At 48.3% G+C, this 26,919-nt stretch overlaps 1 protein-coding gene across 1 annotated transcript in view; it reads right to left on the reverse strand.

The window, feature by feature from the left end:
• The window catches only part of MYO18B (myosin XVIIIB), a 303,099-nt gene that overhangs the window by 102,586 nt on the left and 173,594 nt on the right, over positions 1 to 26,919 (reverse strand). The window contains exons 30-34 of the mRNA XM_079957728.1: positions 24,259 to 24,413; positions 16,297 to 16,420; positions 15,335 to 15,535; positions 14,599 to 14,709; positions 12,864 to 12,968 (exon numbers count right to left, since the gene is read on the reverse strand). Coding sequence (XP_079813854.1) covers positions 12,864 to 12,968; positions 14,599 to 14,709; positions 15,335 to 15,535; positions 16,297 to 16,420; positions 24,259 to 24,413 — 696 coding nt within the window. The remainder of the gene's footprint in view (positions 1 to 12,863; positions 12,969 to 14,598; positions 14,710 to 15,334; positions 15,536 to 16,296; positions 16,421 to 24,258; positions 24,414 to 26,919) is intronic.

The raw sequence follows: 26,919 nt of genomic DNA on the forward strand, positions 1-26,919 counted from the left end.
AATCTGCAGTTCTGATTTTTGAAAATGTCAGTTTGCTTTTGATATCTGTTTCAGTAAGGCACCCTTTAAAAAAAACCAATATCTTGTTATTAAATATAAGCATCTTAAATTTAGTTCCTTCTCCCCCTCCACACACCACAGCCAGACTCAAAGAAGTTAAAACTAACAAATTAGCAAAGGTATAAATTCCACTTCTTGCAAGCAAATTCCAATTCTCCAAAATCCACTTTCATGGGTCGCGTCTTGCCCTTAAGGTGACTTTTAACACATCTTGAATTATGCATTCTGCACACACAGTTATCAGCCATTAGCTGTACTGTGCTTGGTATTTGAAGCTGCAACCCAGAATCTGTCCTCACACACAAGACGTTTGAGGCTGCACAGGAAGGAGGCAGAGCCCAGCTACAAGGCCAAGGGAGGCAGGGAGCATTCAGGACAAGGGGTCCTGAAAAGCCAACTAAAAACATAAGAACATATGAAGACTCCTGCTGGAGGCGTACACTCACAAGTGTACACATCCTTCATATATAATGGCTACTCCTCATCCCTTCCTGTTTGGTCTATTCCTTTTAAACAGGTTATACCCCTCAATTCCTACATTCCGGTCATGGGTCTCATCCGGTTTCAATAATGTCTACCAGAGTCATATTTGCCATCCTGCATTAAAAGCTCCATTCGTCTTGCTTGTTTCCCATACTTTGTGCATTTGTGTAGAGACAATGGAAACCATGAGTTGTTCCCTCCAGCTGTTTCTTTCTTGTAGTTTCTTGCCCTTTAGCAGGTTTCGGTTTCAGTTAGGGTTAGGGTTAGGGTTAGGGCTAGTTTCCTGTGCATCAAAGAAACTATTATCCCTAGCACTGTGAGTTCTTCTGTCATCTGTAATGTTGTCTCCCTCGCCCTGAAGCTCTCCTGATCAGGGAGTTCATGATGGCTGGGAGTTTGTTAAGAGGGAGATAGTAAAAGCACAACTTCAGGCAATACCAATGAGACGGAAACATGGAAGGTGCCTAAAGAAGCCAGGGTGGCTATCTAAAGAACTTTTAACTGAGTTAAGATTAAAAAAGGATGTGTACAAAAAATGGAAAAGGGGGAAACCACCAAAGAGGAATTCAAACAAATAGCCAGTACGTGTAGACACAAAGTCAGAAAAGCTAAAGCACAGAATTAACTCAGGCTTGCTAGAGAGGTTAAAAGCAACAAAAAAGGCTTTTATGGGTATGTTCGTAGCAAAAGGAAGAACAAAGAAACAGTGGGGTCACTCAGAGGAGAAGCTGGTGAAATGCAAACAGGGGACACAGAAAGGGCTGAACTCCTCAATGCCTTCTTTGCCTCAGTCTTCTCCGATAAAGAAAACAATGCCCGACCTGAAGAATTTGGAGCAAATGATTCAGCAGAGGAAATACAGCCCAGAATAATTAAGGAGATAATACAAGAATACTTGGCTAGTCTAGATGTATTCAAGTCTCCAGGGCCAGATGAACTGCATCCAAGAGTATTAAAAGAACTGGCAGATGTGATCTCAGAGCCACTGGGAGTCATCTGTAAGAATTCCTGGAGAACAGGTGAAGTCCCGGCAGACTGGAGGAGGGCAAATGTTGTCCCTATTTTCAAAAAGGGGGAAAGGGTGCTATAATGGGTTAAGGGGCTGCTTGTGCGTAAATGGTTGCGTTCTCAACTCATGCAATCAGTTTCTAAACTCTCCCAGTCCGCGGAGCCATGGATGTATGGCTACCTCAATCGCTGGCAGAATCCGTCAGTGGGCGCTTCCGGAATTTACGCCAACATAAGAGTTCCTTAACGGAAACTCTCCTTCTGGATTCTCTGCGTGACAGTTTCCTGCGCGGAGTAGGCGTCCCCAGCGGAGGTCCTGAGATCTCTCCGCTGTTCTCACTGGAAGTATCTTGGAGCCATTCCTCTGACTGAGTTTCTGCGGGAACTCTCTCTCTCCCCCTGCTGGTTCCTTCCTCAGCATCCGAGGGTCTCCTAGCCTCCTTGAGCCCTTCCACCACCTGACTCTCCGATGGCAGTTCCCTGACATCCACCTCCCCTCCAGGACCCCCCTCACGCCCCGTTTCCCCCTCTTCTCTGGGTGGTGAGGCTGGGAACCCCCTGAAAGAATCCTCCTCATCTTCGGATGACTCAAAAACCACCCTCCACCTACTACTGTCCCTTCTTCCCGAATACTCTTCCCCATCTGATTCTTCTTCCTCTTCTTGTCCTGATTCTGGGAACCCTTCGAACTCCCCTTCTTCGTCAGTGGTGCCGAAGTGTTCCTCCCAGAACCTAGCCAAGGGCTGAGGCTTCCTTGGGTACCGGAGATGAAACGTTCCTACTAAAACCTCATCATCAACCGTTTCTGCCGGTACCCAGGTATTTTCAGACTCCGGTTCCCCTTCCCATGCCACTAAGTACTCCACCTGTTTACCCTTCCACCGAGAGTCGAGTATTTCTGCTACATGACTGCTGCTCTCCCTCTCTTCTACTTCCGGTGCCGCGGGAACCTCACCTTCACGTCCCAAAAATTCCTGCCCCTCCCGGTATGATGACAGTAATGACCTATGGAATACTGGATGCAGTTTCATGTTGTCTGGCAACCTGAGTCTGAAGGCCACCGGATTGACCTGTTGTATAACTTCGAAGGGTCCCAGTCGTTTCGGCCTCAATTTCTTGCACCCGCCCTTGAATGGCAACCCTTGTGTTGACAACCACACCCGGTCCCCCACCCTTATGGTCTCTCCTTCCCTTCTGCTCCTATCTGCCTGCTTCCTTGTATTCTTCCTTGGCCCTATCCAAATTCATCTTGAGCTGTTGATGTATGGCTTCCATTTCTTCCACGAAATGTTCCGCTGCCGGTACGCTCCATCTTTCCCCTCCTTCCCCTGGAAAGGCCCTAGGGTGACACCTGTAATTGGCCATAAATGGACTCATGCCCGTGGACACATTTTCCGCGTTATTGTAGGCGAATTCGGCCAGGGCCATTTTCTCTACCCAACCATTCTCTCTGTCATTTACATAACACCTCAGATATTGTTGCAGAATACTGTTTGCCCTTTCCGCCTGCCCATTTGTTTCTGGGTGTCTGGCGGTCGAGAAATTGACCTCTACGTGCAGTAAGCTCATGAGCTTCCTCCAGAACCTGGACGTAAATTGTTTCCCTCTGTCTGAGACCACCCTCAAGGGGGCGCCATGCAACCTAAAAATGTGTTCTATAAACAACCTGGTGGTTTCTTCCGCTGTCACCGCATGTGAGCAAGCTATAAAGTGGCACATCTTGGTTAACAGGTCTCCCACTACCATTACCGCAGTCTTTCCCTTGGATTTTGGTAAATCCGTCATAAAATCTATGGAAACTGCCTCCCATGGCCGTTCAGGTGTGGGTAATGGTTCCAGCAACCCCACCGGTGCCACCCTCTCCCCCTTTGCGCGCTGGCTGTGGTTGCACCCCCTTACATACTCTTGTACATCTTCCCTCACCTTGGGCCACCAGAACTGCCTGGTAACTAACCACATGGTTTTGTGTTGCCCAAAGTGCCCTGCGGTGGGGCTGTCGTGTAGTTGTTTGAGTACTCTACCCCTCAATTCCCCTTCCGGTATGTACAATGCCCCTTTGTAATACAACGCCCCGTTCCTTTCTTTAAACCCCCCTGTGTTCTCCCCGGCTCTCCGGAGCCCTCTGAGCTTATCTTGGGCATATTCATCATTCTCTGTCCCTTCTACCAGTTCCCTTTGCCCCACCAATGCTGCTCCACAAACCCAGTGGTCCTCTGGGATAATATGCCTTTCCTCGGGCGCTCCCTCCCCCTCCATATACTCTGGCTTCCGAGAGAGAGCGTCCGCCCTGACGTTCTCTGGTCCCGATACGTAGCTGATCTCAAAATGGAATTTGGAGAACTCCTGTGCCCATCTCACTTGTCTCTGGTTCAGTACTCGGGCCGTTCTCCAATATTCCAGATTTTTGTGGTCCGTGCACACCTGGACCTTGTGCTGTGCTCCAATCAGCAGGTGTCGCCACCGCCGAAACGCTTCATGAATGGCGAGCAGTTCCCGGTCGTACACTGTGTAGTTCCTTTCGGATTTATTCAACTTCCGCGAGAAGAAGGCACACGGTCTCCAGTCCGACGCATCTTTTCCCGGCTGGAGAAGCACTGCCCCTACCGCTCGATCAGATGCGTCCGTCTCTACCCTCATCGGCTTCTGTAGATCTACGTGCAAGAGCTGTTCCTCCGACGCAAACGCTTTCTTTAGCTGTTCAAACGCTCGCTGCGCCTCTTCCGTCCAGGCGAATTTCTTCTTACTACTGAGACAATCGGTGATGGGCGCCGTTAAGTGGGCAAAGTTTTTGATGAACTTCCGATAGAAGTTTCCAAACCCCAGGAATCTCTGCACGTCCTTCCTGGTTCTGGGTGTCTTCCATTCCAGTACCGCTTGGACTTTACTGGGATCCATGGCCAATCCCTTGTCTGACAAACGGTACCCCAGGAACTCCACCTCTCTGGTATGGAACTGGCACTTCTCCAGTTTTACCCACAGCTGGTTTGCTTGCTGCCTGCTTAGGACCTCCCGGACATCTCGGACATGCTGCTCCTCATCCTCTGAGTAGACTAACACATCGTCTAAGAAGGCCACACAGTTCTTATAGAGCAGAGGTCCCAGGATGTGATGCATGAAGGATTGGAAGCATGTTGAGCCCGCCTGTAATCCGAAGGGCATAACGAGATACTCAAAGGCCCCCAAGGGGGTGAACATGGTGGTCTTCCATTCATCCCCCTTCCTCATCCGTATCAGGTTATACGCCCCCCGCAGGTCCAGCTTGGTAAAAATCTTTCCCTTCCTCACCCTGGTCAGAATGTCGTCAATCCTGGGCATGGGAAAGGACACTGGTTCTGACACCGAATTGACGGCTCGGAAGTCCACGATCAGCCTGGGTTTATTCGAGTCCTTTTTGTCCACAAAAAACACTGGGCTGCCCCCCACCGCTCTTGACTCCCTGATGAACCCTCGTTTCAGGTTCTTGTCTATGAACTCCCTTAACTCCTGCATCTCCCTGTCCAACATAGCGTACAGTTTGTCCACTGGTAGCTGGGCTCCCGGGAGTAGGTTAATTTGACAGTCAAAGGGTCTATGCGAGGGCAGTCTATCTGCTTCCTTCTCGCTGAAAACATCACTCAGGTCTGCGTATTGTGGTGGTATTTCTCCCTTTTCTCCCACCACCGTCCCTGCCAGACTTGCCCTAGCCAACCCCTGAGTTTCTCTTCCCTTGCAGTGTTCTAGGCAATGAGCTGACCCAAAAGAGACTGTCTGCTGGTGCCATCCCACTAGCGGGTCATGTAACGCCAGCCAGCTCATTCCTAATATGATGGGCGGCCCCGCCAGGGTGGCTACGTGAAATGCAATGACTTCCTTGTGCCTTGCCACCCTCATTGTCATGGGGACCGTTTGTTGGCTCACTTCCCCTCCCAGAAGTTCCCTCCCATCAATCGTGGTCACCTGCAAGGAATTCCTTAAGGGCAGCGTCTGTATTTGGTGCTCTGATGCAAACTCCTTACTCATGAAATTGCAGGAGCTGCCTGAGTCTAACAGGGCTTTTATCGTGAGTGGATGTCCATTGGGTAGCTCTAGCAGCACCTCTACGACTAGAGCCGCTCTTGGGGGTTCAGGCTTGGGCATGTTCACTGATCCTTGGCCTGGCTGCTGTGCCCTGTCGCTGGCAGCCAGGCGTTGGCTTTTACCTGCTCCTTAACCCCCTCCTCCTCACTCCCAACAGCTCCCACCATTCCTTGCCATCCCTTCCTTTGTGGGCACACTCTGGCAAAATGTCCTGGCTGTTGACAGAGGAAGCATTTTTTGGCGCTCTTCCCCTCCTTCTTCCGCCCTTCGTTGACGTTTGAAATTCCGCGCGCGCGCAGTCCCAATCTCCATTGGTTCCACTGGCGGGGAAGGTTGCTCCGGCATCTCAGGAATGCGGAAATCACTCCAACGCTCTCCTCTCCCTTTCCGCTTTTCCAGAGCCCTTGCCTCTTGGCGTGCTCCAATCGCAAGCGCCGATTTGGTCAGCTGACTCCGGACGGGGAGCGCGGGAAAGTTCATCTTTCACCGCCAGGGCTAGCCCTTCTTCAAACAGCATTTGAATCGGGTCCGAAGACAGGTCCCACCCCAGTTTATGTATGAGCATGGTAAACTGTGTCCAATACTCTCGGACGGACTGATTCCCCTGTTTGCATGCCATTAACTGTCTGCGTACCACACCCTGTTCAATCTGGCTGGAAAACATCAAGTCCATCACGATAAAGAATTTCCTCAAGTCTTTTAGGGCATCATTATTCAATGCCATCAGGGGCCTCACCCATTCTCTAGCTCCCCCCTCGAGGTGCCCAATCACAAAAGCCACTCTCGATTCCTCATCGGCAAAGTCATCAAACTGCAGGTTCAGTGCGTACTGCATTTCTGTCTTAAAGGCTTGGTAGCTTCTTGGGTCACCCCCAAATTTCTGTACCAACCCCGGTACCTTCCTTGCGATGGGGGTGGGCTTCCCCTGTGCATCCTGAGCTCTCCTCTCCTCGAGACGCGCCGTTAGCAGTGCCAGCTGATGTTCCAACGCTCTGTTTCTCTCCTCCAGAGTTGGTCCCACTCCAGCTCCTCCAGCTGCTCCGTCTCCAGTTGGGTTGCTCATGATGCCTCTCTTTCGCACACGCAGCGTCGAAGACTGACGGATTGCTATAATGGGTTAAGGGGCTGCTTGTGCGTAAATGGTTGCGTTCTCAACTCATGCAATCAGTTTCTAAACTCTCCCAGTCCGCGGAGCCATGGATGTATGGCTACCTCAATCGCTGGCAGAATCCGTCAGTGGGCGCTTCCAGAATTTACGCCAACATAAGAGTTCCTTAACGGAAACTCTCCTTCTGGATTCTCTGCGTGACAGTTTCCTGCGCGGAGTAGGCGTCCCCAGCGGAGGTCCTGAGATCTCTCCGCTGTTCTCACTGGAAGTATCTTGGAGCCATTCCTCCGACTGAGTTTCTGCGGGAACTCTCTCTCTCCCCCTGCTGGTTCCTTCCTCAGCATCCGAGGGTCTCCTAGCCTCCTTGAGCCCTTCCACCACCTGACTCTCCGAAGGCAGTTCCCTGACAGGTGCTCATCAATGGTTCCTCTTCATCCTGGAGAAGAGTGACTAGTGGGGTGCCACAGGGTTCTGTCTTGGGCCCGGTCTTATTCAACATCTTTATCAACGACTTGGATTATGGACTCAAGGGCATCCTGATCAAATTTGCAGATGACACCTGTCAGGGGCTCAGGAGCAGAGGCACAGGGAAGAGAGGAGATGGAGAGCGAAGGGGAAGAATCCGAGGGGAGCGTAGGAGAAGAGGACAGTGGACCGAGGGATTCCATGAGCCTATCCAGCGAATCAGAAGATTCACAGAAGGGGGCGCCAGTGGCCAGGGGTAGGGGGTTCCCAAGGGGAACGCCCCAGGAGCAAGGGGGCAGCAGGGACTCCCAGAGCAGTAGCTGGAAATCAGGACCAGCTTCCCCACCAGAGCAGAGTGGGGGGGAAGAGTCCCAAGGATCGGGGCCAGTGCATTCCCCACTAGGGAGAGAAGATAAGGCAGGGCTGACCACGCCTCCATCAGAAAGTCGGACAACGGAGGAGAGGTCAGATCCGGCCAGTGTCCCGGAAGAGGGAAGCAGTGACCGAAGTAGTGTAACGGTTAGGAGAAAGGTCACTGGGCTGGCGTGAGAGGCAAGTTCAAATGTACAGGAGCGCGGGACAGCAGAGAATGAGGATTGGGAACCGGGTCCTAAAGCCCGCCGGAGGGAGGGGGAGGAGCTAAGCGACTCAGCGTCGGAAGAGTCCAGAAAGGGCAATGCCCCAGCGGGCAGGAGGACCCAGAGGAGGAGAGAGTAGCGTAAAAGGTGGAGCAGGGCTAGGATCTTAAACTGGTGTCATAGGGGAGGAGACTCAGACGGGACTTCGCCGATCTAGGGTTTAAGACGTAGGGCTGCACGCTGTGGCTTTGAAATGGAAACTGAACTTCAATAAAGACTTTTGTACATTACTACAGCCTAGCGTTGGTCCTCTGTGAGCTGGGACCTAGAGGCAGCTCTGACAACACCAAACTGGGAGGGGTGGCTAACACCCCAGAGGACAGGATCACACTTCAAAACGACCTTGACAGATTAGAGAACTGGGCCAAAACAAACAAGATGAATTTTAACAGGGAGAAATGTAAAGTATTGCACTTGGGCAAAAAAAATGAGAGGCACAAATACAAGATGGGTGACACCTGGCTTGAGAGCAGTACATGTGTCAGAGCTGCCTCTAGGTCCCAGCTCACAGAGGACCAACGCCAGGCTGTCGTTATGTACAAAAGTCTTTATTGAGGTTTAGTTTCCATTTCAAAGCCGCAGCGCGCAGCTCTACGTCTTAAAGCCTAGACCGGCGAAGTCCCGTCTGAGTCTCCGCCCCTTCCACACCAGTTTAAGACCCTCGCTTTGCTCCACCTCTTCCTAAACTCCTTTCTCCTCTGGGCCCTCCTGCCCGCTAGGGTTTCATCCTTTCTAGACTCCTCTGACGCTGACCCCCCTGATTCTTCCCCCTCCTTCCGGCGGGCTTTAGGACCTGGTTCCCTATCCGGGCTACCTTCTGTGCCGCTCGCCTGTACATTTGAACTTGGCGCGCGCGCCCAGCCGGCAACTTTCCTCTTGACCGTTCCCTCGCTCTCCGATGGAGGCGTGGCCAACCCTGCCTCATCTTCTCTCGCTGGTGGTGAATATATTGGCTCTGATACCTGGGACTCCTCCCCCCCCCCACTACGCTCTGGTGGGGAAGCTGGTCCTGATTTCCAACTGCTGCTCTGGGAGTCCCCGCTGGCCCCTTGCTTCTGGGGTGTCCCCCTTGGGTCCCCCCTTGCCCTGGCCATAGGCGCCCCCTTCTGAGAATCTTCCGATTCACTGGAGAGGCTCATGGAATCTCTTGGGCTGCTGTCATCTTCTCCTACGCTGCCCTCGGATTGCTCCCCCTCGCTCTCCATCTCCTCCCCTCCCTGCGCTCCCGCTGAGTCCCTGACAACATGTGAAAAGGATCTAGGAGTCTTGGTTGACCACAAACTTGACATGAGCCAACAGTGTGACGCGGCAGCTAAAAAAGCCAATGCAATTCTGGGCTGCATCAATAGGAGTATAGCATCTAGATCAATGGAAGTAATAGTGACACTGTATTTTGCTCTGGTCAGACCTCATCTGGAGTACTGTGCCCAGTTCTGGGCACCACAGTTCAAGAAGGACACTGACAAACTGGAACGTGTCCAGAGGAGGGCAACCAAAATGGTCAAGGGCCTGGAAACGATGCCTTATGAGGAACGGCTAAGGGAGCTGGGCATGTTTAGCCTGGAGAAGAGGAGGTTAAGGGGTGATATGATAGCCATGTTCAAATATATAGTAGGATGTCACACAGAGGAGGGAGAAAGGTTGTTTTCTGCTGCTCCAGAGAAGCGGACACGGAGCAATGGTTCCAAACTACAAGAAAAAAGATTCCACCTAAACATTAGGAAGAACTTCCTGACAGTAAGAGCTGTTCGACAGTGGAATTTGCTGCCAAGGAGTGTGGTGGCGTCTCGTTATTTGGAGGTCTTTAAGCAGAGGCTTGACAACCATATGTCAGGAGTGCTCTGATGGTGTTTCCTGCTTGGCAGGGGGTTGGACTCGATGGCCCTTGTGGTCTCTTCCAACTCTATGATTCTATGATTCGCAAGACTCCTAGCAAACACATTTGTGCCAACTGCTGTGAGGTGCAGCTCATCTCTTGCCAGAAGTCCTTCCTCAAGACCATGATCCAAGAAGCCAAACCCTTCCTCATTACACCACCTGTGCAGCCAGTGGTTTATCTCCAGTATTTTCCTCTGTCTTCTTGGGCCACCACCGCTCCTCCACCTGCAGCTGCTGGGTGACCTTGGGCTAGTCACACTTCTCTGAAGTCTCTCAGCCTCACTCACCTCACAGAGTGTTTGTTGTGGGGGAGGAAGGGAAAGGAGATTGTTAGCTGCTTTTAGAGTCCTTAGGGTAGTGATAAAGCAGGATATCAAATCCAAACTCCTCCTCCTCCTCCTCCTTCTTCTTTTTCTTCTTCTTCTTCTTCAACAGGAAGGAGTGATGAAAATACCACCTGTGCCCCAAGTCTCTTCATGATGGCCTGGGAATCGGATTCAGATGCTGAACCGGAGGAATCCTAGCCTGCACAGGAGTCGCCACCTCCAGGGCCGGCTAAGCCAGGGCAGGGGCTTGAACCTGAAGGGCCCTCACCTGTGCTGGATCCTCAGGAGCAGAGAACGGCTGAATCTGCCATTGCCTGCAGGTGCTCCTCTCTCAGCCCTGTCAGGGGAAGATGAGGTTGCCTCTGGGTCCAGTAACCCTCCAGCCTCTCCTGAGCTGCAGAGGCTCAGGGCAGAGAGGTGGAGGGAACTAAGTTCTCGCAGGAGGAGTGCTCGCCTCCAGGCCAGGAAACGCGAGTCACCTGTGGACCGGGGCCACCCTATGCCTCAGAGGAGATAAAGGCCACCCGTCCAGTCCCAGGTTGTGGGAGCAACATCATTGGTTACCTGTTCCTGCCGGCATTCTGTCAGAGTTCCTGACCACGCCCGACTCCCTGCCTTGGACCCTGCTTCAGCCTCGGACCGGACATGGACCATGCCGCACGGTAACCCCCCCGGGACCAGCACACTTCAGCTCCCTGCCTAGAGTCTCATGTTCCCTTGCTATATGTTGAAGGCTGTATGTGTCAGTATTATTTTACCCACATGAATCAGAAGGAAGGGTTAGTGGTCAGTGGGCTTTTTAAGATTTGGCGACTTCTCTGTCACATTGTGAATCTTTGCAGCTGGAAGACAGCCCAAATCCTGGGACATTCTGTTACCTCCACACACGACTTCAGTGGATGTCAAGTTCATCAAGAGAAGCTGTATCTGAAAGGAGCCAGAGTCAACTGTAGGCTGATCAGGCATGTGGTAGCCTCTGCTTCCCTGGAAGAGCTGGTTGGCTGCTTAATGGGCACTCATTATTTTCAAGACTTTGGCTTCTGGAAGGATGGGAATAGACAGAGGGAACTCATCCTCTAAGTGAGAGGATGGTGGCAGGACTGTGTCCTCCCTCTGAAGGGGATCCAAATGAAATACTGATGGTTCTCCTCCCGAGGAGTAGCCTGAACCTTGCCCTCAACTGAGTCATTCACTGCATGCTGCAAGATTCCCCAGTCATGGTTCCCATCCAGGGCTGGATTTAGGTTTGATGAGGCCCTCAGCTCCTGAAGGTAATGGGGCCCTTTCTATGTCCAGCTGTCCTTTGTCAGCAACAAATTGTTACTGTTTTTTGTGTTGAATATGGTAATTCATAGGAGCCTACACAGCACAAAACACAGTTGCTGTATGTAGGTTTTATTTTATTTGTTTTTTATCTTATATTTTGGAAATGTACATCCAGGTTTTTTTCTTTAGTTTTTTTTTTTGGGGGGGGGGGAGAGAGTGGGGCCCTAAGCTACAGCTTGTTTAGCTTATACGTAAATCTGGCACTGCTCCCATCCCAGGAAGCGGAAAGGAAGTGTTCATGAAGTTCCGGGGGGGGGGGGAGTTGTGTGCCATCCTGTCCTATTGTGAAACAGACATGCAGCTCCTCTTCCAAATAAACCCCAAACAGATGTGGTCCAATAAATCTTAGAGTAGGCTTGTTAGAGGTTTCAAGCTTAGAAAGGTTTTTATTTTTATTTTTAAGTTGGAGAAGAACGATGAGAGAAATTGGGTTCAAATGGTGAGGCTTAGACTAACGGATGATAACCTCATCAGCACATATGTCAGAAGGTGAGGATATTTGGAGTATTTTATGAGGGCCTGGGCTCAACCTAATAATAATAATAATAATAATAATAATAATAATAATAATAATAATAATTTTATTATTTGTACCCCACCCATCTGACTGAATTGCCCCAGCCACTCTGGGTGGCTTGCCATGATAAGGGTATGTAACATAGAGTTAGGATATCCTCTTATATGCTTACCTGGAAGTAAGCCTCAATGAACTCACTAAGCTTTACTTCTGAGCAGGACAATCATAGCATTGCACTGCCCAAAACACAAATCCTTGCACAGAGAAAGCTAACGTCTTAGGGGCAAAGTGACCAGGTCCACATTTGCCCTGACATGCTCTTTCCCTTGGGCAGAAGATATAGAAGTATGCTTAGTCACAGGGTAAAGAACAGCTTCTATCCGTGGGCTGTTAGGCTACTGAATGAAAATATAACAACAGGGCACCTGACTTTCGGGTTTGGTGGATGTGCGTCAGTAAACGAGGGGAATTAAGACTAAGAGAGCTGAGTGGGGGGTGCTCATGTAATCTCACTGTATACAAGTTGTACAAGTGACAAAAAAGTATTTCAATTTCAATTTTCTATAGGCAAGGATTGTGATTTCATTTTATTTTAGGAAAGGAAGGGCATTCAGTTATGTGAGTTCCCTTCTACACCCTGAAATTGCACAATCAGCTGGTTTGCCATCAGCTTGTGAGCATGGGATCAATTCTAGATACTTTGGAGCTCTTTGGCATTTAAAAGGCTTTGTGATTCTGCACTGTTTAGATTGTGTGGTGACAATTGCCTGTGTGCTACTGCCTTGGCTTACACATTTATTTTATTCTGTAAGGGTGAAAGGAAGGCATTGGAGGTTGTGCTCCTCCAAGTGACCCCCTTGCCGCCCTGCATATGACTCCAGGAAGGGAGATGGCAGGGAGAGACAAGCCACCTGTTCCACTGCTGGCATTCTACATTGTTTCCCCAGGGCCTAACGGTGACATCCTTCCAAGTCACTGACAGATTGCAGTTCCCTTACCTGTTCACAGAGTGTGGCAATCAGCCCTTCCAGGTCCCGCTTCTCACAGAGAATTGCCTGCTTCTCTTCACCCTCCTGCTCACACTGCATCTCCAGCTGACGCAGCTGTAAAAGAGGCCAAGGAACAGAGCGATGTCTGACTGGACTGAGCGGAACTGAGAGGGGAGCCAGCGAGTAGCAGCAGTCTGCAGCCATTGCTAATGCTATCCTTTCTTCACCAGAACAACTTTCCTTATGTCCAGAAACCTGAAATTGCACTGGTGGTATTTTTGTTTTTAATTGCTCTTTGTTTTATGTTTCAAAGGCAGCTCCTGACTGGGAAAAACTGACCCAAGAAAGAAAAACAAATACAGCTTGACCCTTTTTGATTGACTGGATTGGAAGCGTCATTTATAAGAATTGAAACTATCCTCTTACGGTTTCTGGGTTAATTTGGGATTCTTTGCATGTTGTTGATGTTGTTGTTATTGTCATCATTATCTTTGATTATCATCTTCTAAACCAACGCCTCAATGTGATTTGCATATAAGATAATTAAAAACATTTTAAAACACAAAACATCAGATGCATTTAAAATAAGACTAAAGTCCCAACAAGTGGGCATTTGCAGAGACAACCATCAAAGGTGTCATTACAACCGACACCTTCAAGATCAGGGCCACAATCTGAGGCCCATCATTTTATCTCTTAATTCCAGCCCATAACATGCATGCCGATGCTGTCCCCACTCACCCATATCATGATTTATTTGTAGTTCTTTAAAATAATGTCTCATTTCTGTGAAAAGATCAATAGCAGCCCAAGGAAATGGAAATCCATGAAGATTCATGCATACCAAGCAGCAGACCTTAACATTACGTGTTAGATTCAGATTTCTAATATATCACTATAATTTTGAAAACAAGCTTTGCCTAATATCTTTAGTGCCTCTGAAGCATCATAGGCAGAAATAATTATATAGTTAATTAAAAAGAAATTAATTTGAATCCAGTCTTGCTTTTACTCAGTGGGACCAGAAAACATATATAATCAGCCACAATTCTCTCTAATTTATAGAAGCAGAACTAATCCCACCTATATATCAATGGGATCTGCCTTCCAATGACAGCGGTCAAGCTCCAGTGTCCATTGTGCTCCGCATTCTGTATCCGACAAGACAGAATGGTCCGTGGGACAAATCAGCTGAACACAAGACCATCCGAAGAGACTGCTGGGTAAGACCAACAGCTCATCCAGCACAGCACCCAACAAACAAGACCTGAACACAAGAGCCTTCTTCCCTCCAGTGGCAACTGGGATTCAGAAGCATTACTGGCGTCAGCTCTGGAGGCAGAGTTTTGCCAGTATGCCTGGTAGTCATTGATGGCCTTCTCCTCCATGAATTTGTCTAATCCTCTTTTAAAGCCATCCCACTTCTTCCTGAGGGAGGGAGTGCTGCGTGAAGAAATCCTTTCTTTTGTCTGTCCTGAATCTTTTAACATTCAGCTTCATTGGGTGTCCAAGAGATTTGAGTATTATGAGACAGGGAGAATAACTTCTCGCTGTCCATTACTTTCTCCATGCTACATATAGGTACTTAGCCATTATTCACTGCAGCTGCTTCCTACGTGAAATGAACAGGACGGCCTTCAAGGGCAGGAGTGGAGAGCTCTGTCTACTGGAATGCCCAGAGCTACAGACATCTACCAGACTAAGGACACACAAGGACAAAGGTGGCTGCCTCCCCATGCCATACCCTTTTCTGGCAGGACTGCCGAACATCCTCCAGCTCTTCCTCCTTGTCCTCCAGCTCCTTCTGGTGAAGCTGTTTCATCCTCTCAATTTCCAGTTCGAGTCTCAGGTGAAGCTGAAAGGAAGCATCAGGACAATATGAAGATGAAGGTGATGAATTATCCACCCTTCACTGTGAGGTCGTGGGGGGCAGGGTTACAACAACCTGAGCACTCAAGATGGTCTACAGGGAAGGGGGGTCTTTCAGATATTTGGGACCTGAGCCGTTCAGGGTTTTGAACACTAACACAAGCACCTTCAGTTGGGGAGGGTGACTTGTTGAGGGTTTCTGTTGAGAGCCACATTCACTTATGGAAAATTTGTTGGGAGCCACTGATCTATAGTTGGTGGAGTCAAACATCACTGAAGGCACCCTCCCCCCTCTCTTTCTGCTACTCCCTCATCTTATTTTCTCCTCCTTGTAGTCCATGACTGGGGGGGGGTAGGTTGCTTGCCCCCTGCATCACCTTTCTGTGCTCCTTAAAATAACCCTGTAATTGAGGTCAGTCCTGTTGACTCTAGATGGGGGGCGGGAGACTGAGGGCTGTGGAGAAGAGAGTTTTGCATGGTCCTCTTCTTCCCAAGCTCTTGTGCCTAGCTCAGTACTTCCTAGCTGGTGCTCTTGAAACAGAGGGAGGGCAAGGTTGCACCCAAAGTGCTGATGAAAGCCAAATCACTTCCTCTTCAGGAGGCCACCTTACCTGTTCCAGCTGTTCAATGGTGCTTGCTTGGGAACTCAGCTCCTTCTGCTGCTCAGAGGCTCTTGACTCCAGGTCCCAAAGTTTCTTCTGGAGGGCAGCCAGCGAGTTGGCATCCAGGTCCTTGGGGGCGCTGAGCTCCTGCACCTGGCTGCTCAACAGCACAAGCCGCTGGTTGAGGCTGGCATTGTCCAATTCTTTTTGCTGGGGTCGGCAGGGGGGATCGTGAAGGTTGGGGGACATAGAAGACAAGGGAAAAAATTGACATATCCACAGTTTAGTCAACTATCATTTATTTATTTGCCATCTATATATATATGCCATCAGGCAACAACATTCTCTGGGCAACTTACAATATCAATAAAACATTAAAATGCAGCATCCATAAGGCAGGAGAGTTAAACGATTTCAGACACTGTACCTTGAAAAAGGTCTTGGAAAACAATACAGGTACCATTTCTTGGTGCTGATAGGATTTAAAATCAGAAACTAGACAAGATGTGCTTTCTTTTTAAAGTGCATCTCAAAAATAAACATTTCAAAATAAAAATTTTGAGATCCTGAATTCTGAAGCCATTTTTGAATTTTTTTCTTCAAAGGTTTTTATGTAGCTGTTTTTTGAATTGTCCTTATTGATAATATTAATGTTTCGTTGTTTTGCAAACCACCTGGAGGTTTTTCTTACAACCAAGTAGTATATAAATTTCATGAAATTAAATCAATTAATAAAAACTTGGGAAGGTTGGCTTTCGAATTCAGACTTTGAGATTCTGAAAGATTTGTGCAGCTGTCTGACCTGTGTATGTGCCCCAGCAGTTGCATATCTGGATGCATTTTGCCGTGGCTCATTTCACAGAACCATAGGATTGTAGAGTTGGAGGGGACCTCAAGGGTCATCTAGTCCCACCACAGAACCCTTGTGCCCTTTGCTCCTCTTCCTTCTGCCCTGCCCTGCCCTGCCTTACCTCTAAGCTCCGCTGCAACTTCCCCAGCTCAAACTGAAGGCTGGTGCTCTCTTGTAACACTTTCTCCCGAAGGCTCTTCTCGAAGGCGGATTCTCCCAAGGCCTGAGCCAGCTGCAGGTCAAATCTGACAGAGGCAAAAGGTCTCATGAGTTGGCCCTCCATCACTCCCAGCAGGAAGTCCCACAGCAGGGCAAAGATGCAGGCCGGGAGCTGCTGGGTCTTGGCCAGAGCTGTAGATGGCCACACATGAATCTTGACCTGGAGAGGACGATCGTGGCCTCAAAGTCCTTAAGGACAGTTGCTGGAGCCAGGACCAGCTTGCAAGCCCAGCTTTATTGCAATTTTGTTTCATATATTTTAAAATGAATATGAAATATATTAGGTGGGTTTAGGAACACAAACACACATATACACACATACCACCTTTCTGAGTATTATTATTATTATTATTATTAGCAGCAGCAGCATTTATATCCCACCTTTTCTCCAAGGAGTTCAAAGTGGTGTACATAGTCCTCCTCACCCCCATTTTATCCTCACAGCAACCCAGTGAGGTAGGTTAGGCTGAGAGAGGCAGATACAGGCCCAAGGTCACCCAGTGAGCTTCACGGCCGAGAGAGGATTTGAACCTGGGTCTCCCAGGTCCTTGTCTAACACTCTTAACCACTAGACCGCATTGGCTCTCCTAGACCAGGCCATAAACCTTTCCACAGCACCTTATGTAGCCTAACCAACTGCAGGATTTTGGTGGCAACTACAGCAGGCTGAAGCAGAAGCTTTGCTGGGGACTTAGAAGATTTGGGGCACTGACCCATAGACTGACCTTTGAATAAAACGTGTATATGCTGCTAGCTTAATAGGTATAGATGTAGATTTAGAGTGTGAATGTCGTAGGAGGAAACAACTAATTTCCAGTCCAAATTCGCCCAAATATAATCACCTCAGATCACCGCCCCCTAAAAGCTTCTCTTCAATCTGTTTTCCCCAATGAATTTCCTAGCAGATCCTGTTCCAAATCAATTTGATTAGTTTTTCATTACCCACCCCCAAATAACCTCTAGATAAGGTCATCTTAAATGCATTTATTTCTCCAAAACTGTACAACAATCCAAATTCATTACCTGCCCAGTAACACATTGGGTGCTCAGGAAGAGATCTGAGGACCCTGCTGCCTGGCCCCAGCACCCTAGCAGTATCTCAGGGTCAGTGGCGTAGCGTGGGTTGTCAGCACCCGGGGCAAGGCAAGTAATTTGCGCCCCCTAACCTGGGGCAAGGCAAGTAATTTGCGCCCCTAACCCCTAACCTGCCGCCGCTGCCAGCTTCTTCTTGCTGCTGCCTGGGCTGGGGTATTTACGGTAAGGTAGCCACGGCGGTGGCGGCAGGTCCGTGTCAGGTGATCTGAGGCGAGTTGCCACTGGCGCTGCAGCCCAAACGACGCCGCTTGCCCGGAGGAGGAGGGCAGAGAGGCAAGGAAAATGCAACATGGCCCAGCAGCTGCAGCAGCAGCGGCGGCGGCAGGGCTGTGAGGAGGGGCTGCCTGGCGCGCCCTCCGCAGCCCTGATGCGCAGGGACCGCGGCGAGCGCTGAGAGCCACTGCCTGCCAGACGCCTTCAGCCCGGACGCATGCACAGCTCATCGGTTCCGCGAGACATGGGGCTCTGCTACAGCCTGCGCCCGAGGCTCTTCGGCGACTCCGGAGGCAGCGAGCGCGCGCCCCCCAGATGTTGCGCCCGGTGCGGCCGGCCCCCCTGCACCCCCACGCTACGCCACTGCTCAGGGTGCAAGCAGAGGAGAGATGAAGCAGGTAGGCCTTGACGTGGGGAGCAGGGATCAAAGGTCAGTGGCAGACCCTCAATCCTGCAACGATCTCTGCCTGAGACCTGAGAATCGGTTTCTGAATGGATGCCAACACTGAGACTCCCATACACCCCCCCTTTTATTTTAAAAAAGGATGCTCTGATAAAGAACTTAAAGCATCCAATATCTGAGCTCTTCTAAAAAAGTTGAGCATCTTCCAATAAATGGTATGAGATTTGAATTGTTTGATTAGATTAGCAATTCACGAGCTCCCTCATTCATAATTAATGGCTTTGCCATTTAGAATTCAGTGCCAAACTTCCACAGACTCAGAGATAGATTGGAAATTTCAGCGTCTTCAATGAAGTGTGTGCTATAAAGACTTAAAACTGCATTACTGAAGTCAGGGGCATGCTGGGGAAAGGGCAGGGCAGCTGCACCTGAGAAGACAGGCTTGTGAAGCATTGCACCTGGAAGAACTGTGGAGTGTAGGGGAGCAAATTTCAACCCACTTTTGGTGCTCAGTTTCTTGGGTGGAAAGAAGTGGGGTTCATCTCTGGCTACTTCCCAGCACAGTTGTACTTCAGGGTGTGTGTGTGTGTGGGTGTGGGTGTGTGTGGGTGTCACTGGATAGAATGTTGTGTTGTGAAAGAAGTCACCTCCTGCCTGGCCATGCGAATAAGCAATGAAATAATGCAGCTGAACGATCAAACTTCCAGGTGTAGGAGAAGCCAATGAAAACAAACCTCCAGTTGAAAAAATAAACTAGATGTCAAGCTGAATCTCTTTAGGTTAAATCTGATGAAATGGCCTTGACTGCAAAATAGTTTTAATGTGTTATTATTACCAGTTCCTTCCTGAAAAGCATGCTGTTCTGAGCATGTTCTCAGAGGAACCCTGATCCTGCTCTAAATGCACAGCATAATAGAGTTGTAAAGCTGGAAGGGACCTTCTTCAATCGTGGCATCCAGACACAGTATTCCAGGCCAAGTCAGAATACTGCTTTGAATTCCCTTGATAGGGACACTAGATCTCAGTTGATGAGGCCTAGAAGAGCATTCCCCTTCATGGATCACTGCCTTGCCGTGGCGAAGAGGCTTGAATAACTCAGAGAAGCTATGAACTATGCCGAGCAGGGCACCCAAGATGAACAGGTCATAGTGGAGGGTTTTGACCAAACGTGATCCACCTGGAGGAGGAACCGGCAAGCCACTCCAGTATCCCTGCCAAGAAAACTCCATGGACAAAGACAACAGGCACCAAAAAGTTATGAGGCTGGAAGATGAGCCGCTCAGGTCAGAAGGCGTCCAACATGCTACTGAGGAAGAGCGGAGGACAAGTACAAGTAGATTCAGAGCTGATGAAGCGGCTGGGCCAAAGCCGAAAGGAAGCTCAGTTGTGGATATGCCTGGAAGCGAAAGGAAAGTCCAATGCTGTAAAGAAAAATATTGCATAGGAACCTGGAATGTAAGAACCATGAACCTGGGTAAGTTGGATGTGGACAAAAATGAGATGGCAAGAATAAATATTGACATCCTGGGTATCAGCGAACTAAAATGGATGGGAATGGGCGAATTCAGTTCGGATGACCATCATATATACTACTGTGAGCAAGAAACCCATAAAAGAAATGGAGTGGCCTTCATAGTCAACAAAAGAGTGGCAAAAGCTGTACTGGGATGCAATCTCAAAAATGATAGAATGATCTCGATACGAATCCAAGGCAGACCTTTTAACATAACAGTAATCCAACCTAGCAGTTCGAAAGCACCTCCGGGTGCAAGTAGAGAAATAGGGACCGCTTACCAGCGGGAAGGTAAACGGCGTTTCCGTGTGCGGCTCTGGCTTGCCAGAGCAGCGATGTCACGCTGGCCACGTGACCCGGAAGTGTCTCCGGACAGCGCTGGCCCCCGGCCTCTTGAGTGAGATGGGCGCACAACCCCAGAGTCTGTCAAGACTGGCCCGTACGGGCAGGGGTACCTTTACCTTTACCTTTAATCCAAGTTTATGCACCAACTACTGGTGCTGAAGAAACTGAAATTGAGCAATTCTATGAAGACTTAAAACACCTTATAGAAATGACACCAAAGAAGGATGTTCTTCTCATTATAGGGGATTGGAATGCTAAAGTAGGGAATCAAGAGATAAAAGGAACAACTGGCAAGTCTTGCCTTAGAGATCAAAACGAAGCAGGGCAAAGGCTAATAGAGTTCTGTCAAGAGAACAAGCTGGTCATCACAAACACGCTTTTCCAACAACACAAAAGACCACTCTACACATAGACATCACCAGATGGGCAGCATCGAAATCAGATTGATTATATTCTCTGCAGCCAAAGATAGAGAAGCTCTATACAGTCAGCAAAAGCAAGACCTGGAGCTGACTATGGCCCAGATCATCAGCTTCTTATAGCAAAATTCAAGCTTAAACTGAAGAAAGTAGGAAAAACCACTGGGCAGGTAAGATACAAATTTAAATCAAATCCCTTATGAATACACAGTGGAAGTGAGGAACAGGTTTAAGGATTTAGATTTGGTGGACAGAGTGCCTGAAGAACTATGGATGGAGGCTCATAACATTATACAGGAGGCAGCAACGAAAACCATCCCAATGAAAAGGAAATGCAAGAAAATGAGATGGCAAGAATAAATATTGACATCCTAGGCATCAGTGAACTAAAACAGACAGGAATTCAGCTCGGATGACTATCATATCTACTACTGTGAGCAAGAATCCCGTAAAAGAAATGGAGTGGCCTTCATAGTCAACAAAAGAGTGGCGAAAGCTGTACTGGGATGCAATCTCAAAAATGATAGAATGATCTCGATACGAATCCAAGGCAGACCTTTTAACATCACAGTAATCCAAGTTTATGCACCAACTACTGGTGCTGAAGAAACTGAAATTGAGCAATTCTATGAAGACTTACAACACCTTATAGAAGTGACACCAAAGAAGGATGTTCTTCTCATTATAAGGGGATTGGAATGCCAAAGTAGGGAGTCAAGAGATAAAAGGAACAACTGGCAAGTTTGGCCTTGGAGTTCAAAACGAAGCAGGGCAAAGGCTAATAAAGTTCTGCCAAGAGAACAAGCGGGTCATCACAAACACTCTTTTCCAACAACACAAGAGACGACTCTACACATGGACATCACCAGACGGGATGGGCAGCATCGAAATCAGACTGATTATATTCTCTGCAGCCAAAGATGGAGAAGCTCTATACAGTCAGCAAAAACAAGATCTGGAGCTGACTGTGGCTCAGATCATCAGCTTCTTATAGCAAAAATCAAGCTTAAACTGAAGAGGCAGCAATGAAAACCATCCCAATGAAAAGCAAGAAAGTGGCTGTCCAACGAGGCCTTACAAATAGCGGGGGAGAGAAGGCAAGCAAAATGTGAGGCAGATAGTGAAAGATACAGGAAATTGAATGCAGATTTCCAAAAAAGAGCAAGGAGAGACAAGAAGGCCTTCTTAAACGAGCAATGCAAAGAAATAGAGGAAAACAATAGAATGGGAAAAACCAGAGTTCTGTTCAAGAAAATTGGAGATATGAAAGGAACATTTCGTACAAAGATTACCATAATAAAAGACAAAAGTGGTAAGGACCTAACAGAAGCAGAAGACATCAAAAAGAGGTGGCAAGAATACACAGCGGAATTATACCAGAAAGATATGGATGGCTCGTACACCCCAGGTAGTGTGGTTGCTGACCTTGAGCCATACATCCTGGAGAGTGAAGTCAAATGGGCCTTAGAAAGCACTGCTAATAACAAGGCCAGTGGAAGTGATGGTATTCCAGCTGAAATATTTAAAATTTTAAAAGATGATGCTGTTAAGATGCTACACTTAATATGCCAGCAAGTTTGGAAAACTCAGCAGTGGCCTGAGGATTGGAGAAGATCAGTTTACATCCTAATCCCAAAGAAGGGCAGTGCCAAAGACTGCTCCAACTACCGCAAAATTGCACTCATTTCACACGCTAGCAAGGTTATGCTTAAAATTCTACAAGGTAGGCTTAAGCAGTATGTGGACTGAGAACTCCCAGAAGTGCAAGCTGGATTTCGAAGGGGCAGAGGAACCAGAGACCAAATTGCAAACATGCGCTGGATTATGGAGAAAGCTAGAGAGTTCCAGAAAGACATCTACTTCTGCTGCATTGACTTTGCAAAAGCCTTTGACTGTGTAGGCCACAGCAAACTATGGCAAGTTCTTAAAGAAATGGGAGTGCCTGATCACCTCATCTGTCTCCTGAGAAATCTCTATGTGGGACAAGAAGATACAGTTAGAACTGGGTATGGAACAACTGATTGGTTCAAAATTGGGAAAGGAGTATGACAAGGCTGTATATTGTCTCCCTGCTTATTTAACTTATATGCAGAATTCATCATGCGAAAGGCTGAGCTGGATGAATCCCTAGCCGGAATTAAGATTGCCGGAAGAAATATCAACAACCTCAGATATTCAGATGACACAACCTTGATGGCAGAAAGTGAGGAGGAATTAAAGAACCTTTTATTGAGGGTGAAAGAGGAGAGCACAAAATATGGTCTGAAGCTCAACATCAAAAAAAGAAGATCATGGCCACTGGTCCCATCACCTCCTGGTAAATAGAAGGAGAAGAAATGGAGGCAGTGAGAGATTTTACTTTATTGGGCTCCATGATCACTGCAGATGGTGACAGCAGCCACGAAATTAAAAGACGCCTGCTTCTTGGAAGAAAAGCAATGACAAACCTAGACAGCATCTTAAAAAGTAGAGACATCGCCTTGCCAACAAAGGTCCGTATAGTAAAAGCTATGGTTTTCCCAGTAGTGATATATGGAAGTGAGAGCTGGACCATAAAGAAGGCCGCTCGCTGAAGAATTGATGCTTTTGAATTACAGAATCACAGAATCACAGAGTTGGAAGAGACCACAAGCGCCATCGAGTCCAACCCCCTGCCAAGCAGGAAACACCATCAGAGCACTCCTGACATATGGCTGTCAAGCCTCTGCTTAAAGACCTCCAAAGAAGGAGACTCCACCACACTCCTTGGCAGCAAATTCCACTGTCGAACAGCTCTTACTGTCAGGAAGTTCTTCCTAATGTTTATGGTGCTGGAGGAGGCTCTTGAGAGTCCCATGGACTGCAAGAAGATCAAACCTCTCCATTCTGAAGGAAATCAGCCCTGAGTGCTCACTGGAAGGGCAGATTCTGAAGCTGAGGCTCCAATACTTTGGCCACCTCATGAGAAGAGAAGACTCCCTGGAAAAGACCCTGATGTTGGGAAAGATGGAGGGCACAAGGAAAAGGGGACGACAGAGGACAAGATGGTTGGATAGTGTTCTCGAAGTTACTAGCATGAGTCTGACCAAACTGTGGGAGGCAGTGGAAGACAGGAGTGCCTGGCGTGCTCTGGTCCATAGGGTCATGAAGAGTCGGACACGACTAAACGACTAAACAACAACAAGAAGAAGAGAATTATCTTTTTTGCTCAACACACATCTGATTGTGTTTTCACTCACACCTTGAGATTTACCAGTAAATCTGTCCAGCCTGGTCTGTCCACCTCTGTCTAATATCACCCCAAATACTGTTTCTTCCGTTCAACACACTTCTAATGCTCTTAGTTCATGAGACAAAGGTTCTTGAGAGCAGAGCAGTAAGGCCTACAAGGCCTACACAATTATTCAAGCCTGCTAACTGCTGTTAACAGCAAACTGCTAAGTCACTGTGACTCTTGACTCATCTTGAGTCTCCCTATAAAAATAGCCAGCCTCTCTATGGGCCTCAGTGTTTGTGTCCCAGCCAGTGTGTGTGTTGTGTTGTTGCAGACAGAGTGGCTCCAGGACTCTAGTAAATCAGTAACTAAGACTTGTGCCTCTGTGAAGAGTCAGATATCTGCTATGAGCTCTCTGTGTATGCTCTTTAACTATGCTGTTTCTGAACAGCACTGTTTATGAAGAAGACTCTGCATTGATTAATTTACTGCTGCACGACATTAGTTGGTGAAATAAAGCCACACTATTTCCTTTGAAAGAGAGCCCATAGGAAATGGGGTGTTTCTTTAGCTTCCCCATTGCCCCGCTGCAGGTATGTTCAAATTGTGTTGGGCTGAATAAATAGCAGATCTCAGATAGTCTTTAAAAGATCTAACTCCCCAGTCCAACACCCACAACTTACTTCTTCTGCTTCTTCTCCAGCTCATGGTTCCGGCTTTGCTGGCTTTCCATCAACACTCGTGTATCTCCCAAATCACACGTCAGCTGCTTACACTTTCTTTTCAGCCACTGCGCTGTCCGCCTGGCACCTTCATACGCCTTCTGGGCCTCACCTAGCTGCAAGACAGGGAGTGTAGTGGGTTGAGAAGTGAAAACAAGAGAGACCCGCACAGGAGTGTCACATGCTCACCCAATGGATGTGGGCCCCATAAAACCCCATTGCCACTTGCCCAGTTGCCAAGCAGATGCCTGCTATAATCTTTCCTGCCCAAGTACCAGCTGCTGGGGTTCACACAGGTGGCTGGACGAGATGAGCCTTTGATCTAACTTAGACGGGCTCTTTTCTGTCCTTATGCAACCTCTTTTGTGTCTGGGACCCTGGAGAGTTGCTGCCAGTTACAGTGGATGATGCCAGGCTAGATGGGCAAATAGTCTGGGCTGGTTATCAAGCAGCCTCTATCTCCTTCAAGTAGGAAGCCACATTTCCTGGTGCTACACTTGTGGGCCAGAATGAAACAAGTGTTCCTTAGGGAGGTCAGGTCTCCCCTTTTCACTAGAACTCATGTCCTCCAACCTCTGCAAAGAAGGTGACAGAGAGAGCAATTGCTATTAAGGAGTCCCTTTAAATAAGCTGAATGTTGAATTAATGAAGCCTGTAATTCCAGACAAGTGCCTGAATGCAAATGGGTTGTTTGCCTTCACCACAGCCCTCCAGAATGACGGAAGCTTCATTACTTTTTAATGTGCCATGAATTTATGTAGTTATTCTTGCCCATTCCTTCAGCCTGGGGATCATCAGCAGTTCTTCAAGGCGGCTTTGGGCTGGAAAGCAAACCGCAAGTCCACCCAGGTTTATTTTTAGAAGGCAGGCATCTGCCCTACACGGAGTCAGAGCATCAGTCCATTTAGCTCTTCTTCTGTGCTGTCTGCTCCCTGGGCTCTCAGGCTGGGGTCTTTTCCCAGACCTCCCTGGAGATGCTGCCGCAGATGGAACCGCAGGAACCAGGGACTCTTTGCATGCAAAGCAGGTGCTCTAAACTCTGAGCTACAGTCCTTCCCTAAAAGCAAAGATCCCAGTGCTCCTGGTTCCAAATAAAAGGCTGATTTGAAAAGGGATCTCAGAAGCTGCCTTCTCCTGAGTCCAGCAATTGGCCCATTTGCCTCCACTTTGTCTGCAATGACTAGCAGCTCTCCAGGGTTTCCTGCAGGGGACACTCCCAGTCCTTCCTGGAGATGGAGACAGGGATGGAACCTGTTACTTTCTGCATGCAAAGCCAGTGCTCTTCCATGGAGCTACAGCCTTCTTCATCACAGATGCCCTGAGGTGATCTCACGGCAATACTTGCATTATTTGAGAGGGGCTTTAATGAAATCTGCAAGCCCCAGCCCTAAACATGTTTCTCTTTTCACACACACACTTAAAAGTCCTCTAAAACGGTACCTAAAGGAGCCAGCAATGCTTCTATTTTGTGTAATATTAAGAACATAAGGAGAGCCTGCTGGATCAGGTCAAGGGCCAATCCAGTCCACCTTCCTGTCTCACAGTGCCTCACTGGATGCCCCAAATGGAAACCCTCAAGTAGGATTTGAGCAGAAAAGCAACTCTCCCCTCCTCTCTTTTCCAGCAACTGGTATCCAGAAGCATCACTGTTTCTGACCATGGAGGCAGAGCAGAGCCATCTTGACATCCTGACAAGCAGCCACTGGCAGCCTTTTCCTCCATGAACTCGTCCAAGACTCTTTTAAAGTCATCCAAGTTGGTGGCCATCCCATCCTCCTGGGGGAGGGAGTGCCCATGTTTAACTCTGTGCTGCATGAAGAGGGACTTCCTTTTGTTGCTGTTTTAATCATTAATCATTTAATCTTGTTGGTGCATTTATTATAGCTGCATAGGGAGGCCCTCTTGTGAGGACAGGTGGGACAGAAAAAAAATGATAATAATAAATGTATTACTGCTTTCCTCAGTGTGCTTTTATTGATGCTCCTCTCTCTTTGATTGCTCTGCCTCTGCTTTTATTATCCCCTTCTTCCACTCCTTTCCTGCTGCTGTTTTAAAAGGGGTTAATAGTCTTGTTTTATTGCTGCTTATTGATCTTTGTATTCACTGGTATTTTGATGCCTTTTTGTCATTAACTGCTTTGCAAACATTTAAAGTTGAACGGCAGGGCAGAACATCATCTAATTAATTAAGACCAATTAAAATTAAATTGATTCTGCTGCATCAAGCACTTCTGAATGAGCCAGTCGTATCCAATCTTGAAGCCCACCAGGTCCCTCCAAATGTTTTGGACGACAGATAGAGCAGTTGGAGGAGGAGAGGGCAGAGGCTGGAAAATGAATTGTGAGTGGAGGGGCATCCTTCTTCCATCATTGGGACCCCTGGGGAACTCACCAAACCTGCTGCACCTGGAATTGGGTGTGGAGAGGGCAGCTGGCTGCTGAGTGGGACACACCTGTGGGCAGCAGCCTGATGAGGCTCCCTCCACCTTGGGCCTGCCCATAAAAAGCATACATGGAAGGAGAGACTAGGGCGATGGCAGGAGCTTCTAGGAACCTTCCCCTCTGTGGGAGCTTTCCGAGGAACAGCTGTGAGTTAGTTTAGGCCCTGGGTGCTGGTGCCAGG

The sequence above is a fragment of the Podarcis cretensis genome (genome assembly GCF_951804945.1).
Source record: "Podarcis cretensis genome assembly, chromosome: 16".
In the NCBI taxonomy this organism is placed as follows: Eukaryota; Metazoa; Chordata; class Lepidosauria; order Squamata; family Lacertidae; genus Podarcis; species Podarcis cretensis.